The sequence below is a fragment of the Metarhizium album genome, assembly GCF_000804445.1.
Source record: "Metarhizium album ARSEF 1941 chromosome Unknown scaffold_11, whole genome shotgun sequence".
Lineage (NCBI taxonomy): Eukaryota > Fungi > Ascomycota > Sordariomycetes > Hypocreales > Clavicipitaceae > Metarhizium > Metarhizium album.
This window is the reverse complement of record NW_024467585.1, coordinates 563,480-583,696: the sequence shown is the minus strand read 5'-3', so window position 1 is coordinate 583,696 and position 20,217 is coordinate 563,480. Positions and strand designations below refer to the sequence as shown.

The 20,217-nt window shown below is 57.9% G+C and overlaps 10 protein-coding genes across 10 annotated transcripts; 7 read left to right on the top strand and 3 right to left on the bottom strand.

Annotated features, from left to right (window-relative positions):
• Nucleotides 1–953: 953 nt before the first annotated feature.
• MAM_04920 (AMP-dependent synthetase/ligase) lies at nucleotides 954–3,007 on the top strand (the record flags this gene model as incomplete). The annotated part of the gene is made up of 5 exons (XM_040823718.1): nucleotides 954–1,263; nucleotides 1,367–2,097; nucleotides 2,189–2,283; nucleotides 2,366–2,487; nucleotides 2,571–3,007. 5 exons carry the CDS (start codon nucleotides 954–956, stop codon nucleotides 3,005–3,007), a joined length of 1,695 nt encoding a protein of 564 aa, XP_040678389.1.
• Nucleotides 3,008–3,631: 624 nt separating this feature from the next.
• Nucleotides 3,632–5,529, top strand: MAM_04919 (Cys/Met metabolism, pyridoxal phosphate-dependent enzyme; the record flags this gene model as incomplete). Its single annotated transcript, XM_040823717.1, has 3 exons — nucleotides 3,632–3,691; nucleotides 3,750–4,498; nucleotides 4,563–5,529. The coding sequence occupies 3 exons, from the start codon at nucleotides 3,632–3,634 to the stop codon at nucleotides 5,527–5,529; spliced, it is 1,776 nt and encodes a 591-aa protein (XP_040678388.1).
• A 600-nt stretch (nucleotides 5,530–6,129) lies between these two features.
• MAM_04918 (Carbohydrate-binding domain, family 9-like, subgroup) lies at nucleotides 6,130–6,986 on the top strand (the record flags this gene model as incomplete). The annotated part of the gene is made up of 2 exons (XM_040823716.1): nucleotides 6,130–6,812; nucleotides 6,923–6,986. 2 exons carry the CDS (start codon nucleotides 6,130–6,132, stop codon nucleotides 6,984–6,986), a joined length of 747 nt encoding a protein of 248 aa, XP_040678387.1.
• Nucleotides 6,987–8,282: 1,296 nt separating this feature from the next.
• On the top strand, nucleotides 8,283–9,975 carry MAM_04917 (Carboxylesterase, type B; the record flags this gene model as incomplete). The annotated part of the gene is made up of 2 exons (XM_040823715.1): nucleotides 8,283–8,513; nucleotides 8,599–9,975. 2 exons carry the CDS (start codon nucleotides 8,283–8,285, stop codon nucleotides 9,973–9,975), a joined length of 1,608 nt encoding a protein of 535 aa, XP_040678386.1.
• Nucleotides 9,976–10,696: 721 nt separating this feature from the next.
• On the top strand, nucleotides 10,697–12,157 carry MAM_04916 (betaine aldehyde dehydrogenase; the record flags this gene model as incomplete). The annotated part of the gene is made up of 1 exon (XM_040823714.1): nucleotides 10,697–12,157. One exon carries the CDS (start codon nucleotides 10,697–10,699, stop codon nucleotides 12,155–12,157), a length of 1,461 nt encoding a protein of 486 aa, XP_040678385.1.
• A 472-nt stretch (nucleotides 12,158–12,629) lies between these two features.
• On the top strand, nucleotides 12,630–13,704 carry MAM_04915 (gluconolactonase precursor; the record flags this gene model as incomplete). Its single annotated transcript, XM_040823713.1, has 2 exons — nucleotides 12,630–13,324; nucleotides 13,398–13,704. The coding sequence occupies 2 exons, from the start codon at nucleotides 12,630–12,632 to the stop codon at nucleotides 13,702–13,704; spliced, it is 1,002 nt and encodes a 333-aa protein (XP_040678384.1).
• A 168-nt stretch (nucleotides 13,705–13,872) lies between these two features.
• Nucleotides 13,873–14,298, bottom strand: MAM_04914 (uncharacterized protein; the record flags this gene model as incomplete). The annotated part of the gene is made up of 1 exon (XM_040823712.1): nucleotides 13,873–14,298. One exon carries the CDS (start codon nucleotides 14,296–14,298, stop codon nucleotides 13,873–13,875), a length of 426 nt encoding a protein of 141 aa, XP_040678383.1.
• A 1,709-nt stretch (nucleotides 14,299–16,007) lies between these two features.
• Nucleotides 16,008–18,032, bottom strand: MAM_04913 (sugar transporter STL1; the record flags this gene model as incomplete). Its single annotated transcript, XM_040823711.1, has 8 exons — nucleotides 16,008–16,262; nucleotides 16,354–16,429; nucleotides 16,487–16,662; nucleotides 16,725–16,867; nucleotides 16,969–17,394; nucleotides 17,468–17,704; nucleotides 17,785–17,862; nucleotides 17,924–18,032. 8 exons carry the CDS (start codon nucleotides 18,030–18,032, stop codon nucleotides 16,008–16,010), a joined length of 1,500 nt encoding a protein of 499 aa, XP_040678382.1.
• A 1,100-nt stretch (nucleotides 18,033–19,132) lies between these two features.
• Nucleotides 19,133–19,456, bottom strand: MAM_04912 (uncharacterized protein; the record flags this gene model as incomplete). The annotated part of the gene is made up of 1 exon (XM_040823710.1): nucleotides 19,133–19,456. The coding sequence occupies one exon, from the start codon at nucleotides 19,454–19,456 to the stop codon at nucleotides 19,133–19,135; it is 324 nt and encodes a 107-aa protein (XP_040678381.1).
• A 106-nt stretch (nucleotides 19,457–19,562) lies between these two features.
• Nucleotides 19,563–20,062, top strand: MAM_04911 (short-chain dehydrogenase; the record flags this gene model as incomplete). The annotated part of the gene is made up of 4 exons (XM_040823709.1): nucleotides 19,563–19,616; nucleotides 19,696–19,748; nucleotides 19,814–19,936; nucleotides 20,002–20,062. The coding sequence occupies 4 exons, from the start codon at nucleotides 19,563–19,565 to the stop codon at nucleotides 20,060–20,062; spliced, it is 291 nt and encodes a 96-aa protein (XP_040678380.1).
• Nucleotides 20,063–20,217: the final 155 nt, after the last annotated feature.

The following is a 20,217-nucleotide window of genomic DNA, read 5'->3' as shown; positions in this document are numbered from 1 at the left end:
TCATCTCCGCGTCGGTCGTCGCCTCGCCCTCGACCTGTCGTACGCCATGCCCATTGCGGTCAACCTTCTCCAGGGCCGCAGTGCTCTTCCGGACCGAAAGTGGAAGCGCCCCGGTGCTTCGGATGGACGGCTGACTGCATCTCACTGTCGTCGTACATCTCACTTACGACGGTGATGTTCCTCTTCCCTCCAGGACTTCCTGTAACGGGAGGTGATATGAGTAGGTGGCATGCCGAGGACCCGTCTTCCCCACGATGCTGACAAACGACGCGTTTGCCATCATCATCATCACCATCATATCTGTGTTTCATTGGATCGTAGATGGACGGAAAAACCTTACAGGGCCGCGAGTCAACCTCATCCCCGAGAGCGCAGCACGAGCGCCCGCCCAGTCTTGACTAGATTGTTGCGCTCCGCACGACTCCGTCCCTTCCCCCTCTTCCTGCTGGAGCCCTGCATTCTCAACCTGTCGTGGGATGCCGACGAGGCGTGTATGAGAGAGATGACGTAGGCTTTGCACGTTATCATGATGGCCTGGTTGTGGGTGTACGTGTAAAGGCTGACTGAAGGGCAGGGTTGGACGATGCGACATGAACTTGGCCACTGTGTCGCATCACCACGACGTGGATACTCCGTCGTGTACGCACTTGTATAAAAAGATCCGATGCTGCACCCGGAGCGCTCCATACAATGCTGCATTGATTCCAGTCGTGCCCGAATGTAACGCCAGCCCAACCAACCACGTATACCAGGCCCATGTGAAGCGTTGACCAGACTCGGGAAGACCTCAACGGCGGCGGAGACGAGACGGTCACGGCCTCGCCGTCAACAGTCAAGACGTACATTCCGCTCAGAGGCAGAGGCATGGCAACAAAAACCCGTCCGGGCCTCGGACACCGTCAAGAGCACTCTCGTCTTTACTGCTGCCCATCTTTGCCGAGCGTCCCATCACCATGGAGCCCACGTGGTGTCAGGGCTTCCCGCGCGACAACACGCTCGTCCAGCTCCTCGACGTGAGCCAGGCCACCAACGAGCCAATAATACACGATGCGTACGGTCTGGATAAGACGTACGCCGAGCTCCTGGGGGATGTTGTCGAGACTCGCGACAGGATCCGCAAGGCCGTCCCGGCGTCGAGTCTTGACCGGCACGGAATGCTCCGCGAGGCTGCGCCGTACACGGGGTTTCTCGGACTGTCTGGGTACGAATTCATCGTTGCCTTCTTCGCCGCCCGAGCTCTCGGCGGTGCATGCATGCCATTTGGTACGGTGTCCCTTCCTTTCGAGCCCCGAGAAGACGCACGCACGCACCCAAAGCGTCGACACTAAACATCATGACTTACACGGCTCATTCGTCACGACAACAGGCGCCGGCATCCTACCGCAAGAAGCGCACTCGTTCCTGGCGAGATCAAAGGCGTGCGTCCTACTCGTCGGCGGGCACAAGTTGGAGCGAGGCCAGCAAATCAACGAGTACAGCCAGCAGCACGGCCATGGTTTCCAGCTCGTCCGCATCTCGACCGACGCGCCGCCCGTGGCAATCGGCTCCATCGCCATCGACGACTCCGTACAGCTGGATGGCGGGGGCCCAGGCTTCGTCATCTTCACGTCAGGGACCACGGGTCCTCCAAAGGGGGCCGTCCTTCCGCGAAGATGGTGCCTGTTTGAGGGCCCAGCCGAGCCGGGAAGCGCAACCATCTCCGAGCGCCCGCCTCACTGGATAGGAGGCGCGTATCCCATGCTCGAGAGTACATTGATCGGCCGTCACGTGTACATTCTCAAAAACGCTCCCCCTGTTTCGGCGATATGGGACACTTTTAGGGACCACAGGATCGACCACATGGCCTTCACGCCCGGCCTGCTCCGGGCAATGAAGCAGGACTACCAGGATCGCATCTGCAAGTTGCCGGCGGCCGAGCACAGGCTGTATCTGCAAGGAATTCGGAACTTGAAGACCCTGTGGCAGGGCGGCGGCATGCCGTCAGTTTCGATGCTGGACTTCTGGCGGGACTTGGTCGGGAAGCCTGTCGCGATGCGCTACGGATCCACGGAGCTTGGCGGGACGGTGACGGGACACGATGGATCCTCCAAGATCAAGGTGCGTCAATAGTCTCCTGAGTCCTGTCCTCGGCCGAGCCGAGAACTGACCTGCTGGCGCGCGGCCGACTAATCGACGCCAAACGTGCAAGTACTCCGTCGGGACTCCCTTTCCGGGCATCGAAATCAAGCTGTCCAACGGGGACAGCGGCGCCATCCTCGTCAGGAGCCCACACATGATGACACAGTAGGTTGCAGACGAGCGCATGCCGAAATGTACGGCTCAATGGCTAACGCGGATGGCCGCCGCCGCCGCCGCCGGCTTCAAGCTACATCGGAGACGAGCACGGCCCGAAAGACAACCTCGACAGCGAGGGATACCTCGAGTCCGGAGACACTGGCCACCTGCAGGACGGCGAGCTGATCTACGACGGGCGAGCATCCAACGAGTGTACGTTTGCGTCCCTCGCCCCCCTCCCCCGCGACGCCTTTGATGCCCGCCAGCAGCCGCTGACCTGGGCCAAAACACACTAGACATCTTCTTCAACGGGTATCGAATCCCGATATTGCCTCTCGAGCACGCGCTGTGCGACCTCGGCTACATATCAGAAGGCTACGTCGTCGCGGTGCCCGACCACGAGTCCAACGAGATCTGCGGCGCGCTGGTCCGGCTGCGAAAGACGGGCAGCGACGAGAAGGTCGACCTGGCGAGAATAAGGTCCGACCTCTCCGAGGACCACGCCGCCTTCACGCTGCCAGTCGTGCTGCGCATCCTCGACGACGGCGAGGAAGTGCCCGTGACCGTATCCCAGAAGCCCATGAGGAAGCAGGCCGCGAGGAAGTTCTTCCTGACAGATGACTACTGGTCCCCTGAGAATCCAACCCCGGGCGTAGAGTACGTGGATCCCAAGCCTACAAATCAAGAGGCCAAGACGCGGCGGATTTGGGATTGGGCTGGACTGCAGCGATGAAGTACTGGTCCGAGGGACAAGGGCCAGCTGAGGTAGGACGGTACATGTACGTACGAGCTTGTACCCACGCCGTCAAGTCGCATTCCCCAGAGTCATGTCTAGAACAAGGCCGTTCCCCGTGAGCAATTTATTTGTAAAGAGAAAAGACGGGCGGAAAGGTGTGCAACCCGAAATACTACCACCCGCGGTGGAGGCAAATCCATGTCTGTAGACTGTGGCCACGGAAAAAAAGCGACACGGTGCTGATACCGTGCGTCGAATGGCGTCTTACTGCGTGCTCTGTATAGTTGCGTGCTGCCGCGTCTCCAGTCGAGTGCAGGCGTGATTGACATCCCGTATCTTGCATCTCGTCTGACATGCAGAAAGAGGCGCAAGTTGCGAGATGTCGATTGCTCCGTGAAAGCCGAGATCGGCGGCGGAAATGGCTGCGTATACGGAGCGCGGACGTTGGCGAACAACGTGATGGTAATAGTACTGGTTTCTATTTTTGTTGATCTTCTTTGCCACAGCCTGCTATTGCTGGTCTGTCGTTGCTTCTTCTGCTGGAGTTTGCCCGTTTGCCCTCTCGTTCCAAGGACAGCCGGCGACGGTTGAGCTCGCATTCGTTGATTGACACAAGCCACCATGAGCCAGGAGCCGAGGACCGCAGGGCTGGGTCAAGGATTGCCGCCGACCGATATACACGTGAGCTCATGACGAAAATCCTCTCATCCTTTTGCTACTGACCGAATCCCAACGCCAGGCCGTTAGTGTTTCCCTTCCGAAATGGCAAGATACTGTCGGCTGGGCCACCAAAGATCCCCAGGTCCTCGCCCACTTGACAACGGGATACCCTAGATTCTACATTCACCCGCTCGTCCAAAGATTGGCTACATTGCTTCTGCAGTTGTTGCTCCAAGATGAGGCCGCGGCGAGCTCCATCGAGCATGTGTATGGGCAAGAGTCGAGAGCAACCGCTACCGCCGTGCTATTTCCACATGCGACCTTGGGCGTCTGTTGTCGGGATTACTTGCGGCGGGTTGTGTCGGACACTTCAATCAAGGATGCAGTTCTTGCTTTCCAAGTCAACTTTGCTGGTGAAGTCCAAAATATCCATTCTGGAGTTGTCACGTCAACCGCAGATGCGTTCCAGCGCCTTTGTGTCGTAGTCTTCCCCCATCATCTGTTCGAGGAAGCCAAGGCGTTCTGGCAACATACGGGATTTGGGATGACAAGCCGACATGCTCTTTACTGGCTGGAGCAGGCGCCTTGTCTCCCTGGGGCCGGGACCAGCAGTCATCCAGACACCAAGTTGCCCCTGGGCGACGCAAAGCAAGCTGTAACCAATATCAGGGACCAAATATCGGGATTGCTGTCATCAGAGACCAGAAAGATGACGCCCGAAGATGTGTTTCTATACCCGAGTGGCATGTCTGCAATAGCCCACTCCGCGTCGGCTCTTCAGGAGTCGTACAGGTGCTCATCTGGCGCATTTCGAATTGCTGTTTTTGGGTAAGCCGAGAAAGAGCCAGCGCATCTTCCAAGTCTTTCCGCAAAGCTCACTTTGACATGACAGCTTCCTATATGTAGACACGTTCAAAGTTCTCAGCAAGGTCAAACAAATCGAGTGTGTCCTCTACGGACATGCGTCCCCAGCGGACATGGACCAGCTAGAACGGAACCTCCAGGACGGCATGGAGATACACGCCCTTTATACCGAGTTCCCGGGGAACCCTCTCCTCGGCTCGCTCGACCTCAGACGCCTGTATAAGCTCTCACAGACGTTCAACTTTCACGTCGTCGTGGACGATACTGTCGGCACAGCAGTCAACTTGGACCTCGTCCCCTTTTGCGACATGATATGCACAAGCCTTACCAAAATGTTCAGCGGGGCCTGCAACGTCATGGGCGGCAGCTTAACCATATGCCCTGGCTCCAAGTCCAAAAGCGTGCTACACGACACCTTGACACGCCAATACACCGACACATACTTTCCCCTCGACTTGCTTGTCATGGCCCAAAACAGCAAGGACTTTGTGGAGCGTGTCCACGTTGCTAATCAGAACGCGGAGGCGATAGCCGCAAAGTTGAGGAACCATCCGGTTGTGGACACGGTATTCTATTCCAAGGGCAGCGCCACGCAACATTTGTATGACGGGTACCGGCGCCGACGACGGCAAACTGGGAAAACAGGCGAGGACGCGCAGGCGCAGGCCGGCTATGGTTATTTGCTCTCAATCCGATTCGTCAAGGATTCGGCGGCCATCGCCTTTCACGATGCCTTGGATGTGGCCAAGGGTCCAAGCCTTGGCACCAACTTCACCTTGTGTTGTCCGTACACGTTGCTTGCGCATGCGTCGGAGCTGGAGTGGGCGGCAAAGTTTGGCGTCGTCGAGCATTTGGTTCGATTGAGTGTGGGAATTGAGAAGCGAGACGAGCTGGAAGAGGCGGTGGACAGGGCATTGGAGGCGGCTGCAAAGGCGGCAGGAGCTGAAATGGTGGCTTTGGGTGAAGAGTCGAAACCGGGGCTCGCCGTGGCATGATCACTGGTCCGAGCCTGAGGCAACCAACCACAACGGCGGTTCTTCAATGCATCATTTTGTACGGTTGCAGCGTAATGCTTTCCGTCGAGTCTGGTCCCCGTCGCCGGATGGTCACCGTCCACCGTCACCGTGACAAAAACAATGCGCCTTCACTTTGTCGCCTTCATTGCCATTGCCCTCTTCCGTGCACAATGTCCCAGATGCAGGCAACCATTGGCTGCGTGACTGCGTCCGGGTAACGTCACATCGCCGGGCAAACACCCACCACCATCCGTCCAGACCTCAGATCCCAGATTCAGATTCCCCGAGTCGGACCCAACAATCACAAGGTCCGAGGTTTTCTGGTCAAACGTCAAACCCCTCGCGGCTACGGAGTAAGTAGTCATCAATTGGGCCATTTCTGCATCCTACCCTTGTTGAAATCCATGACCAAGGTTGCGAGTGTTACCATTAGCTTCACACACAGGACCAATCTCCGAGCAAGCCATGGAATAAAAGGCAGCCGACATTCACGTCAAATTCATTGTACGACCCGGCGATCGTGCTTCATGTTGCGTACTTGCCCCGTACTGTAATCAAGGCACGCTTGCCGCCACGAAAATGGCCCGTCTCCTCACGACTGCAGCTCTCATCGCGTCTGTCTCGGCCACCCGAGCCAACTGCGACCCCAAAGTCCCGTCCGTCAATGTCCCATCGTGCTCTCGCGGCACCGGGACCATCGAATACGACAAGACTGTCCCAGATCTCAAGCCATTCCCTCGCACCCAGGTTGACCTCTGCTACACGGACACTCACCTGGACGTGAGGTTCACCGCGCGCGACGAAGTAAACTTCTTCTTCAACTCGTCCCAGGGCACCAACAGCGACATCTGGGCGTACGAGATCATGGAGGCCTTCATTTACAAGGGCACGGACAGCCCGCAGACCTACCTTGAGTTCGAGGTGAATCCAAACAACGTCACCTACCAAGCCTTTGTGTACAACCCGTCCAAGGTGCGCGCCGAGGGTGCCCCGTTCGACCACTTCTTCGTGTCGGACCCTGCCACAGACGGCTTCAGCGCCGTGACTACGCTTGAGAAGACGGAGCAGCTGTGGGTGAGCGACGCCAGGATCCCCCTGGGCTTGTTCAACGTCGACAACGGCAGGGCAAAGGGCACGCGGTGGAGAATGAACTTCTTCCGGACTGTAGTTGGTCCTCGGACGTATCCTGATCAGGAACTTGGCGCGTGGAGCGTCCCCGACAAGGCGAGCTTCCATATAACGCCCTGCTTTGGAAATGTCAAGTTTGTTTTTTTTTTTTTTTTTTTTTTTTTGGTGTGTGTGTGTGTGTGTATGTAGTCAGACCAAAGATGCGCATTAGCACAAGTCGGTTGATACTGATAAATCGCTGCAGTCATTCATCATGTTTGAGTACTGTTGGCACCAATCGCGGTCAGACAGTGTCTCCGATGTGCTGAACGTGGCTTGCTCATGGGACTGAATAGCCTCCCTCCCATCGTCCATGTAAGCGACCGACATGTATGGCGCGAACTGTCAAGCGGAAAAGTGGTCGTCATTTGCTTTGACACTTTGGCTCATTGAAATGCAGGCAGGATGCTCTTGACATGGGCAGATGCATTTAATCAGTTCGGCCTTTGTGTGATTGTTCATCTGAAGTCATTCCCGTTATCCTGTTTTCCCTTCTTCCTTGGCAAGAAGAAGGGTAGAAGATCGGTGTGAATGGTGAATGTTTCTCTGCTTTCTTTTGATTGACAGCCGAGGGTGGAATATGGCGCAGGCTCGTCGCGCCATGTGTCTTGACTCTTGATGCATGCACGTTGCATAAAACCGCAGGCTCATCATGTGTGTGAGACATGACAACAGAATCTTCAACTAACGCATCGATCTATGATTTTTCTATGATATACGTATATATATATATATATATATATAGGACTGCAACGGGGGTCCGAGACCGGCAAAGCCATGCCCTGGGCTATTGACCCAATCCCCTTGTTATTGCGCTCCTTCGACATCTGTAGCCGTTGTTGATCTATGCCGCAACACGCAAGCCACGCTACGTTGAACCTCGGGGGGCGTTGCGTGGGAGTGATAGTAGCAGCCCTGGCTTTTGGCTGCATCTCGGGTACCACAACATACATTCCATTAGTGCTGCGTTTCTTCCCCCGGTTGGTACGGAGTACCGCGCTCAACATCTCGTTGCGCGAGGCCTGTGGATCAAGGCGAAGTTGAGCCTCTGAGACTCGACAAGTCGGTATCAGTCGCATCACCCCAGATCAATCAGCCCGTGATTGACTCGCTCTCAGAGGGTTTCCAGGCCACCTGGTCTTCAGTGGCACCCCTTGTCATTCCCAGTGGACTTGGAGGGCTGACGTATGCTCACCAGCCTCCGATAGACAATTCGTTCATGGTGTGGCCACCTACCTGGCTAGGTGGCTGTAGATCCGCGGTGTACTAGCGCCAACCTTCACATGGTCCTGCGCATCGTCTTGTGCCCCGGGACTCCCGGGCGTTCTGAACCTCAGTCCACCGGAAGTCCGCATGTGCGAGGTTCGAGTCGGGGTGCTATATGAGGGCGTCGCCACCTCTTCTTGGTTCCGGCTCGGTTCGCCGTTGCTGCTGTTGAGTTGGATCCGTGCCCAGGCTCCTTCGACCTGTATCCAGACGAGTCCTGGAGCGTTCGCGAATCACAAGTGACTAGGGTTTTCGTTTACCACTGCAGATATGACTCGATGGTCCGGTTCCCAGTCATAATGCGCCCGCGGCTTATTTTCTCACCAGCACTGCTACTGCTGGCACTGACGGCGCGGGCCAACTTGTCCGAGGAGGTCGACCTCTCCTATAGCAAATATAGGGGTGCGGCCTTGTCGACTGGCATAACGCAGTGGCTCGGGATGAGATACGCCGCTGCGCCGACGGGAAGCTTGAGGTTCATGCCGCCTCAAGATCCGCTGCACACGGACGGAGTCTTGCCGGCGGACAAGGTGTGTCAAGACTGAAAGCCGAAGCCTTGCAACTACGTGTTGAACAGCGTGTACGGAAGCAAGCACTGGCTGACGATGCGTAAAGCACGGCAAATCCTGTCTCGCAACCGGCCACTCACCAGCAGAAAACACCACGTCAGAAGACTGTCTCTTTGTCAATGTCCAGTCTCCCTCCCGGGCGAAGCCTGGCTCGCTGCCCGTCTTCCTGTACATCCAAGGAGGCGGGTTCAACCTCAACTCCAACGCCAACATCAATGCCTCGGGGCTCATCCAAGCCAGCGGGCACAACGTCGTCGTCGTCAGCTTCAACTACCGCGTCGGCCCGTACGGATTCCTCACCGACGGCAAGGACATCGCGCCCAACAACGGACTCCGCGACCAGGAAAAGGTCATGGAGTGGGTGCAGAGACACATCGCCAAGTTTGGAGGGAATCCAGGCCGCGTCACTCTGGCAGGATCGTCGGCGGGCGCCGAGAGCGTCGTGATCCACCTCACGGCGCGCAACGGCACAGACAAGGGGTATTTCCACGCCGTGGCCGCGGAATCGCCCTCCTTCGCGACGACGCTGACCGTGGCCGAGTCGCAGTACCTCTACCGCCACTTCGCCACGAGACTGGGATGCGGAGGCGTCGACAGCCTGGCCTGTCTGCGCGGCAAGACGGCCCGCGAGTTGCAGGAGCAGAATTTCAACATCCCGCTGCCCGGGGCCGCGAATCCGCCAAACTACCTGTATGTGCCTTGCATCGACGGTGAGTACCTGACCGACTACACGTACCGCCTGATTCAAGACGGCCGCTTCATCAGGGTCCCCTCCATCTTTGGTGACGACACAAACGGCGGGACCAAGTTTGCGCCGATGAACGCGTCGAGCCTCGCGGAGAGCAACGCCTTCATGCTGGACAACTACCCGTTCCTCACGCTGGGTCTCATGGAGGAGATGGAGGCCATGTATCCGAATCCGGACAAGACGTGCCCCAACGCAGGGTGCTACTGGAGACAGGCCAGCAACGCGTATCAAGAGGTGCGGTACATGTGCCCTGCGCTGGCAATGACGTCTGCGCTGGCCAGGGCCGGCATCAGGAACTCGTTTGCTTACCGGTGGAACGTGCAGGACGACGCTCAGATGGAGGCTGGCCTCGGCGTTCCTCACACGTCGGAGCTTGATGCTATACTGGGCCCGGACTATGCGCCGAGCCCGCCGGCGAGCTACAGGAAGGGCGGCATCAACCATCTGGCGTCGCCAGTCATCCAAAAATACTGGACAAACTTCATCCAGAACCATGATCCGAACCAGGGCGGCGACCCCGACGTCGAGGTGGCCGAATGGACGGCCTGGTCGCCTGGTGCGCAGGACCGGCTCGTCTTCCAGACGGGCGGTAGGACCGAGATGGAATCATTTGGCGACGAGCTGAACAAGAGGTGTTTGTTTTGGGCCGAGCACGGCGTTGAGTTGCGGACGTAGCACGACATGAGAGCGTTGAACATGACGATTGATGGCATATAGTCCGTTGTGGTGACCTCGAGTTGGTCGGGACCGCTTCACTATATTAATATTAAGTAGTTATACTATAACTTACATACATGCGCTAGACTGCCCGGCAGCACTTATTCGCCCAGTCCAGCTTTGCGACCAACTCACGAGATATGGAGGGTGTTGACGCACACAAAAAGCGGTCTCTGGCTACGCCAATTTTTGTGTGGCAGTTTTGGTTTGAAAAGTAATCCCGTCTGCATGTGGATTTGCTGAATTGTTCGGATTCTTCTGCGACAAACGGTGTCGGTAATGCGAATGTCGCTCTGTTCACGGCCACAAGATGGAGTGTCATCCAGCCTGCATGTGGCTTCGGGATCGAGAAGCGCATTTCCTCCCCGCACCTGGCACCGTCACCGTCTCCTCTCAGACCCAACTTTCCAGACAACACTGTCTGCAGGACCCATGACGACGCGAAGATGAACAATAGCCAGTGCCATCTCTGGATCAACGGCCGAGAGGCCGACGGACGCGGTGCGCGGTACGATGCCAAATTTACTCCAAACGCGCCTGTCCCTTCCCGAGCGTGCGTGCGTTGACCACTCGACCTCATGACAGCATCCCCGTCCAGGATCCCGCCACCGGTGAAATAATTGCACAGTATGCATCTGAGAGCCCCGATTCTGATCCCAGCCGCTAAGCACGGCATGGCATGTTTAGAAGCGACGCCGCCAGCCAGCAAGACGTGGACGACGCGATCCAAAACGCCCACGAGGTTTTCAAGTCTGGCGTGTGGTCAAGGGCCTCGCGACACCATCGTGCCCGCGTGCTTGAAAAGATTGCCGAGATTGTGGCTCAAGAGCTTCCGAATCTCATCCACGTAGAAGTCAGGCAGACCGGCCGCGCGGTTCGCGAAATGAAGGCCCAGATACCGTCACTGCTCCGCTGGTTCAAGTACTACGCCAGCTTGCTGCTCACCGAGGAGCTGCCTGTTCTACCCACCATGGGCAAGTTGCACAACTGGCTGCAAAGAGTACCCTTGGGTGTCGTCGTCCAAATCACGCCCTTCAACCACCCCATGCTCATCGCCGTCAAGAAGCTTGCGCCGGCTCTGGCTGCGGGCAACAGCATCGTCTTGAAGCCCAGCGAACTTACACCTGTGACCAGTCTGCTTCTCGGGCCGATATTCAAGACCGCGGGCGTCCCAGACGGCGTCGTCAACATCTTGCCCGGGTACGGGCCGGTTACGGGAAGGGCGCTCGTCAGCCACCCTCTGGTGAGAAAGGTCGACGTCACGGGCGGCACGGCTGCCGGACAGGCCATTGGGTCCATCGTGGGAGGCAATCTCGCCCGCTACACGGCGGAGCTTGGTGGCAAGGCCCCTCTGGTCGTCTTTGAACAGGCCAGCGTCGAGGCGGCGGTCAACGGCATCGCATTTGCGTCATTCATCGCCGCTGGACAGACGTGCGTCGCGGCGACGAGGATCATCGTCCAGAACAGTGTCATGCCCGTCCTGTTGGAAAAGTTGCAGCGCAAATGCAACCACATTTTGCGGAAAATGGGCTCGCCTCTGAACGAAAAGTCCACCATGGGACCTTTAATTTCACTCGGGCAGCTTCAAAAGGTCGAGTCGTTGGTCAATGAGTGTGTCAGCGAGGGAACTGGGCAGGTTCTTTGTGGTGGTCAGAGAATGACTGGGCTGTCTCAGCTGGACGGCATTGATTTCGGGAAGGGATACTTTTACCCGCCGACGGTGATGACCGGTATCGCTGGAAAGAGCATTACCGAGGCAAGGATATGGAGAGAGGAGGCCTTTGGACCCGTCATTGTCGTGGCTGGATTCGATGACGAGGACCAAGGAGTTCTTCTTGCCAATGACAGCGAGTTCGGACTGGGAGCTGCCTTGTGGACGCAGGATCTGAGCCAGGCCTTTCGGGTTTCCCAGCAAATTCACTCTGGTATTGTCTGGGTGAACACACATCACCGGAACGACCCAAGTAGCCCCTGGAGCGGTGCTTCGAAGTCTAGTGGTGTAGGCAGCGAAAATGGCATGGATGCCTATCACGACTACACGACTACCAAGAGTGTCATCATGAATTACGCTTCGGCTAACGAGACGTTGGCCGAAGATGATTGGTTTGGGGAGAGCGCGGGGGAAGTTCGCTATGGTTGATGAGCCTCTGCTCCAAGACGTTGAGCCTTGTTTGAGCGGAAATTTGGAGCGACAGTGGCCCTTACCACCGAACTCTTACGACGTTGGTGACCGGCTGGTTCGGGTACTCTGAGCACGACGGCAATAAATTAAGGGGTAGTTTGCGAATTAGTTGAAACATCCAAAGCGTCGGCTACCTGGACTAGTTGATCAATGTACGTGGCGTTCGTCGACACAAGCGCACGCCTTACGAACTTGGGTTTCGTATCGTCACAAGCCGCCCTTTCAATCGCCTCCATCAGGGCGGCGTGTGCGGCAAATGCAGCGGACAGAAAGCCGAGTTGCCGAGCCCCACAGCTGTCACTCCTCGGGCCTTGAGGCGACCTCGTCCCAGAGCCTCGGAGAATAGTTCGATAACAAGCCTCCACGTCTCTGCTTCGAGTCAACCGTCATCGCAACCGGTGTACGGAGTAGTCCTGGCACGGCTGAAATCATGGCATGTCCTGCAGCATTTGTCGTCTTTGACGAGCTGGTCGGCAATGTCTTCGGCTCATCCCCAACCCTGGAGCTGCTACACGAAAACCGTGACTACCCTTTTGCACACGAAGCCGGCGTGTACATGCAGCAGGACAATTCCTTGTTCATCACCAGTAACCTGTTCACGGACCCCAAGACGCAAGCTCCTCGTATCCAAATCACCCGCGTCGTGCTTCCCAGGGATGGAGACGGCGGCGTCGAGTGCCAGGAAATCCATCCAGAACATGTCCCGATGGCCAACGGCGGCGTCAATTACAAGGATGGAGTGCTCTTTTGTGCTCAGGGAGGCGACGGCTGCCCAGGCGGGCTGGCCTATATGGAATCGAAGCCGCCGTACAAGTCGCATCTCATGCTCAGCTCCTTCTACGGCCGGGACTTCAACTCCGTAAACGACGTGGTCGTTCACTCGGACGGTTCAATGTGGTTCACGGATCCAATCTACGGCCACGAACAAGGCATCCGCCCCAAGCCCAGGCTGCCTTGCCAGGTGTACCGATTCGATCCGGGCCGCAAGGCTGTCCGCGCCGTGGCAGACGGCTTCGGGCGTCCAAACGGCATCTGCTTCAGCCCGGACGAGAAAACAGTCTACATCACGGATACGGACTGGATTCACGGAGACGGGACGACGGATGACTTTCGCGCATCGCACATGTGAGGAGTGTCCATTCATTCCGCTTGCGACTTCTTGCCCGGCCACCCCCCCAGCTAACACGAGTCTTGCCAGCTACGCTTTCGACATGGTCGAGTACTCGGGCCAGCCCTTTCTGACCAACAGACGCCTGTTCGCCATGGCAGACACCGGCATCCCCGACGGCATCAAATGCGACGTCCACGGAAACGTCTACAGCGGGTGCGGCGACGGAATCAACATTTGGTCGGCGGGTGGCGTTTTGCTGGGAAAGATTCTCGTCGACGGCGGCGCTGCCAACTTTTGTTTCGGACGCAATGGCGACATGTTCATCCTAAACGAGCATCGATTATGGCGAGCTCGGCTGGCGGCTACTACAAAGGGCGCGTTGCTGAGAATTTAGTCACGGCGGCTCACAGCAAGAACGATTAACGAAAGAAGGTATCCTTTATTATTACACATCTTGGGGTGCTTTTTTTTCCGAACACCGGCGGGACCCCTTACATGCGTGCAAGCCACATGACCTCCAAGTCTATCGCCTACAGCGCATGTGGTTCTTTTGTTCACCCTGCTAGCCACCCTGCCCAGAGCCAGACTTGGTGTCCGTCTCTCGGCCGTGGCCGGGGAAGAGTCGCAGTCGTTTTTGAGGACCGGGCCCCTTTTCCTTGGCCGGCTTCCTCAAACTGATACGCCTGATGACGTTTTCGTACGAGATACTTTGTCCAGGGCGTTTCTGCTTCTGCGCGTTGACCATGTCCTGGAACGTGCTTCGCAGGTCGCCCACAAAGCCTCTCATCCCGGCCTCCGACAACTGCTGCCTGCTGGCCTCTCGCTCAACAAGGACGCAGATGGTGTTGGCCAGTGCCTCCCCGCGGGACCCGTCCGGGTCGGGGTCTCCCTCCCATCCGTACACAACGTCGTCAAGCAGTTCATCAAGCTGTGTTCTGACCTCGCTGTAGAAGCGACCAAAGTCGTCCAAGTTGTCACCTCGCTCCATGGCAGTAAAAGTCTGTCTGTGGGCAACGTCCCGCCGTCGTGGTGTCGTCTTTGGCTGCGGTAATACAAAATGCCGGAGAAAGCAGTGGTGGTCTGCGGCGTGACAGCGAAAGGTGTGTCGACAAGACGAGAAGAGAAGAAGCGAGGGCATTGCCAAAGTGGAAAGCAGAGGCATTTTTATACCCGCCGAGACGGCCTTTGGAGCTGGAAACGACGAAAAGACGTCGAGAACAGAAGCTTTACCATTGGGGATCGCGGCAAAGACGGACGAGTGAAGAATTGCAACGACAATGGCCCGTCTCTCACCACCAGCTAGATGCTTTCTTTGATGCTCCGTAGTGAGCCGTGAGCAGTCACCGCGGCGATTCTTCCCTGATGCGTCGTCGTCCATGGGAGGGAGACAGGATGGTGGTGCACTGCCCGGCTTGGTGAACGGCGAGGCGACAACTGGTTCCCCTGCCGAGCCGAGCTACACAGTTGAGCGTATGATTTTGAATACAGAGCAAGTGTGCACTTGGTCGAAATAGAGATCCCGTAGTTCGACTTCACTGGTGTGATGGACGGCGGTCCGGGTATCAAAGCGTGATTCACGGAGCACACAGCCCGTGTTCGTGTTGCTCCCTGCTTGCGTGTCGCCCATTGCCGTTCTCACATTCGGAAGAGAGCGAGAGGGCAGGCCAAACGGGATGGTGAAAAGCACGGAGAGGAACAAACGAGAGACAAGAGACGAGAGACAATTCTGACAAACACGCAAAAACGAAGACGTGCATGACTTGCCGAAAAAAAAAGAGAAAGAAAAGAACTGGTTGCGCCGAGCACATGGAAAAAAAATCTTGTTCCCGCGGGGGGTCGAACCCCGGACCTTGACATTTCTACCATAGAGCCACAGCCTGAACCCTAGCCTATAAGAGTCACGCGGTAACCACTCCGCTACGGGAACGACCGAGATCACTCGCTCCGAAATGATGCTAACTCCCTTTACATGCCTGCATGACGCAAGTGTGCCGTGCGTTCACCGTGGGGCATGACCTGGTGCATTTATTTACTTTTTTTTTTTAACCTTTTCTTCATCCAAGATCTACTGCAGCCAGACCTAGACAAATATGCCAAGCGTCATGCATAAATCATTACAATCAGGAAAAGCCACGCTCGGGATCCACCGCATAAGCAGTCTGGTTGCAGCCCGGCTTGCCTGCAGCGTGCCCTGAAAATCTACATTGGGAGCAAGCCTGCTTTGCTGCCTGGCTCCGGCATACATGAACCTTATTTATACGCGGCACGGCCAGGGGCTGCTTTTGTCGTCGTCCGAGCAGCCACTCGTCGCGGCGGCCACCCGCGCAGCATGGGCACAGGTCTTGATGCCTCGTCATGTATTATCACAGGTGAAATTTTGCACAGCCTTGAACGATGCCGCAACAGCGGAGCAGCCAGCCACCCGACTCACTCACATGAAACATGAAGCTGGCTGAAAGAGTGGCTTGGCGGAGCTGGCTTGGCGAGGGAGCAAGACGTGCTGCGGCAGACAATGGCCCGCTGATGGGCGACTGGATTGGGGTCGAGTTCGAGTTGACGAGCTCCAGCTGGTGTGGTCACAGACAACGGGACGAGCTGCAGTACGGTCTCGCCTCTTCAGCTAGTTTGCATGTTTCTACTATCGACGGTCGCAAAAAGTGTAATCAAAAGCCCTGGCCTGAGACGCACTGCCGTCTCTCAGACACGCCCGTTTGTGCCGCTGCCGACGCCGACGTGTTCCACCGTGGCCAACGTCGTCGACGACTTGTCTCCCAGAGACTCGACGACGTCGGGTCCCGCAAACAGACGGTCAATGTCTTCCAGCTCGAGTCCCTTGGTCTCGGGAAAGAAGAAGAAAATGATGGGCACCCAGGTCGCGTTGAGGATGGCAAAGACGATGTACGTCCTCCAGCCAATCTTCTCAATGGCAATGGGCGTGATTTGCACGACCAGCTAGATGTCGCGTCAGCCAGAGCCGAGCCAGGTGCCCGAGCAAGCGGGAGCCGTCTCTCCCGCTCCACGCCTCGCGCAGAGTAGCACTCACGTAGTTGAAGATCCAGTTTGCCGCGGTGGAGATGGAGGATCCCTTCTGGCGCAGCCGCAAGGGGAGGATCTCGGACCTGGGCCGGGTCAGTCAGTTGCGGGGGACTCGTGGGCGCCGTCGAGGCCCTACTCACGGATACACCCAGACCGTGGCCTGGAATCCAACGGTGAAGGCGCCTTGGAACACAAAGAGCATGACGGCGGCGCCGATGCCGGCCGAGCGTGCAATGCTCGTCTCGTTCTGCACCTGGTAGATGAGGCCGGCCTGCACGGCCATGGCGGCCGCCATGAGGCTGATCATGGACACGAACTGCGGCGCGTCTGGTCAGTTCCTTCTGCCCAGGCTGGCAGGCAAAGCGGCTCGCGACGTACCAGCGGCTTGCGTCCGATCCTGTCAATCAGGAACCACGGAATAAAGGACGCCACAAAGAACCAGGTCTGCAGGAAGCCCGACATGAGTGCCGACATTCTGTCGCTGAACCCGATGCTCTTGGAGAAGAGCGTGTTTGTGTAATCTGGGCGGACGGTTAGAAAAGCCGACCCGGACAGAGGCTCAACTGGCCCGCGACTCGTGGCTCACGGCTCGCGGCTCACGGCTCACGGCCAAAGGACTTACAAATGACGGCATTGATGCCGCCGAGCTGCTGGAAAGCCTGGATGGCACAGGCAATGAGCAGTCGCGTCTGGGACTTGACACGGTCGTCTGACAGCAAGTCTCTCCACGACCCGGCGCCCGCCGAGGCCTCAAAGGCGACGACCTGCAAAATGGTCCTGTACAGACGCTGCACCTCGGCGTCGTGGATCGAGGCGGACTTCATCCTGGCAATGACCCGGACGCAGTCGTCGGGCCGGTCGTGCGAGGCCAGCCATCTCGGCGTCTCGGGGATGACCATCAAGATGCCCATCATTGGCAAGATGCAGAGACACTGCAGGATGACGGGCACGCGCCAGGCGTAGCTGCCCATGCGGGACGAGAAGGCGTAGTCGATCCAGTACACGAGGAAGATGCCCAGGTTGAGCGTCGACAACTGAGCGCAGACATCTAGACGAGCGGTGAGCGGCTCTGCCCTCCGTGCTCGGGACGGACGCTCGACGCGGCCCGAGTCTGGACTTACAAACTCCCCGGGTGGCCTTGGGGCTGAACTCTGCCTGCAGCACGGGGACCGTCGAGTTGATGACGCCCAGCCCGAGGCCGGAGACGACCCGGCCGACGATGAGCTGGGCCCTGCCGTACGAGGCCGCCTGCAGGACGGCGCCGACAATCATGACGCAGCAGCCGTGCGCGATGGTGCGCCTGCGGCCGAGCCTCTCGCCAAACACGGCCGAGAGGATGGAGCCGAAGAAGCATCCGACTGATCAATCTACGCGTGTGAGTTGCGCCAACCAACGGCCTGCGCTGCCCCGGGTCGTCCAACAAGAACGGCTGACTGACCTTCAAAGATGGCAACGATGAGACCAATCATCTTGGGACCCGGGTGCCCGAACGAGCGGCCAAAGGCGGGCGCGTTTACTGTTCTGCACGTCAGCCAGGCGCCCCTTTTTGCTCGGCGTCGGTCCGCGCCCCGACTCACCCAGTCCGCCCATGAGACCGTTATCGTACCCAATCAACATGAAGCCGAGCGACGTCAGCACAGTGACGGTGAGCAAGAGGGCTCGGCCTTGCAACTCTGGCAGAGCCATGACGGAGGTAGACGGCGACGGCGGGCGACGGCGGGCGACGGACGGGGAGGAGAGCAAAGCAAAGAAAGGACAAACGGCTGCGGAAAGAAGGAGGGCTATTTATCTGGAAACAAGAAATACGAGGACGCAAGCAAGACAAGATTACTGCGGTAAACAATAAACACGTTTTGCAGGCTCCATGCAGGGACATCGGGTTCACAGCTGGCCACCACCACTTTATGCATGCATAGCGAGCGACATTGCCAATCATGTTACAGGATTAAATTAGAGTCGGGCGGCCCCACCGCCTCCCGTTGTTCTTTCCCCGCGGTGGCGCGCGGCCTCGGCCACGTGCACAATGCACACCGCGGGGAATTGGGACAAGCTTCAAATGCCGAGTCAAATGCCGTCGGCTACCAGGAGTCCGGGGAGTCCGGGGAGTCCGGGGAGTCCGGGGGACACGAGTCGATCGCCTTCCCCACGTTTGGCGCTTGTTGCTCCGTCCGCCCCGGTGCTTGCTTGCCCTCGACTGCCTGCCTTGGCGAACTCTTTCTGCCCTGATTCCCAGCCCCGACTCTCGGCCTTGGCGACTCCCCTTCGCAGAGTATCGGTGCGTTTCCACGAGCCACTCACCGACGCAAGCCTTCTTATAGCCTGGCACGGGCACTCGCTCCTCCCTCTGTCTGCCGGTCGCAGTAGCGGTAGCTGACGTGCGTGGGACAGCGTGCAATGACTGTCTGCCATCTCCGGTCCGTCGACAACGACCTTGGGGGTCGGCTGGCGCTGGTTACGGGATCGAGGTTGGTGCAGAGCGCTGTCGTCCATCGCCTCGCCCGTCCTGTCGAGCTAACGGCTGTGTTGGGCGCTTCAGCGGCGGTATTGGCTCGGCTTGTGCCAGGGCGTTGGCGTCCGAAGGCTGCGACCTCGCTCTTCATTACTCTGCAAGTAAAGTGCGTCTTTGCCAGACTCGGAGACAGAGACAGAGAGGGGCGTTTTCAAAGAGGCGCGGAGAGGCGCGGAGAGGACAAGGAGACGAAAACGACGACCAATCGATGCACCGGCTGACTGCGCGGCAGGAAAAATCGGAATCTCTGGCTTCTGAACTGCGAAGGGGCTACCCGTCACAGGTATTCGTCACCGCCCAAGCCGACCTTGCGGACCGAGAGTCGACGAGGTCGCTCGTCGACAGGATCCTCTCCGATGCGGCCGTCTCGGACAGGCACAAGGCCGTATCGGTGCTGGTTGCAAATGCCGGACTCGGCCGCCGCATCAGGGACGTCGGGGACATTGGCGAGCAGGATTGGGACGAGATGATGGAGGTCAACGTGCGGAGTCAGTTCGTCGTGACCAAGTCCTGTGTGGAGGGGATGCGCGCACAGGCATGGGGGAGGGTGATTCTCGTGGGCAGCATCGCCAGCCGCGGGAGCGGGCTCAACGGATGCCATTATGCAGCTTCAAAGGGAGCCCTCTCGTGAGTACCCCGGCGTAGGGACTGGACCGCCGCGCGCGCGCGCCGTGCTCCGTCGTCGTGTCTAACGGCTTGCCAGCTCCATGGGACTGAACCTGGCTACTCTCCTTGCACCGCAGGGCGTTACCGTCAACGTGGTAAGCGACCGACTTGACATGCGCGAGAGGCTTCCTTGTCCACTCCCCCCCCGTGTGCTGACCTACGGCGCGATGCTAGGTTTCGCCGGCCATGATCGGATCGACAGGCATGATCCCGGCGCCCAAGGAACGGTAGGGCGCTCCCTGCCTTGCATCGATCCGTGCTTGACAACACAACTGACGCTCTGGCGCTGCAGGTCATGGGCTTCAGATGCCAGCGCAGAGGCGTTGAGGCAGTCAGATCCTGGTCTGGCCATTGCTAGCGGCGTGCCGGTGCATCGACTGGGATCTCCGGAAGAAGTAGCCAACGTGGTGGTCATGTACGTGTATTTGCTGTACGGCACACACATCTCGAGGCAGCCTCAAGACTGACGGCTAGACATAGGTTCGCAAAGACGGGATACATGACGGGGCAAGACATATTACTAACTGGCGGCCTGAAGTGAAATGTGGTGGTCCCAGACGGTTGGAAGATACACGAAGCCTGATTTATTGCGAGTTCAAGAGAAAGTAGTAGGAGAGTTCACGTCTCGGTCCTCCCGACTGCGTTACTATGATGTCATATCACCAAAATATCCGCGACTCGTCATGTGCCCACATA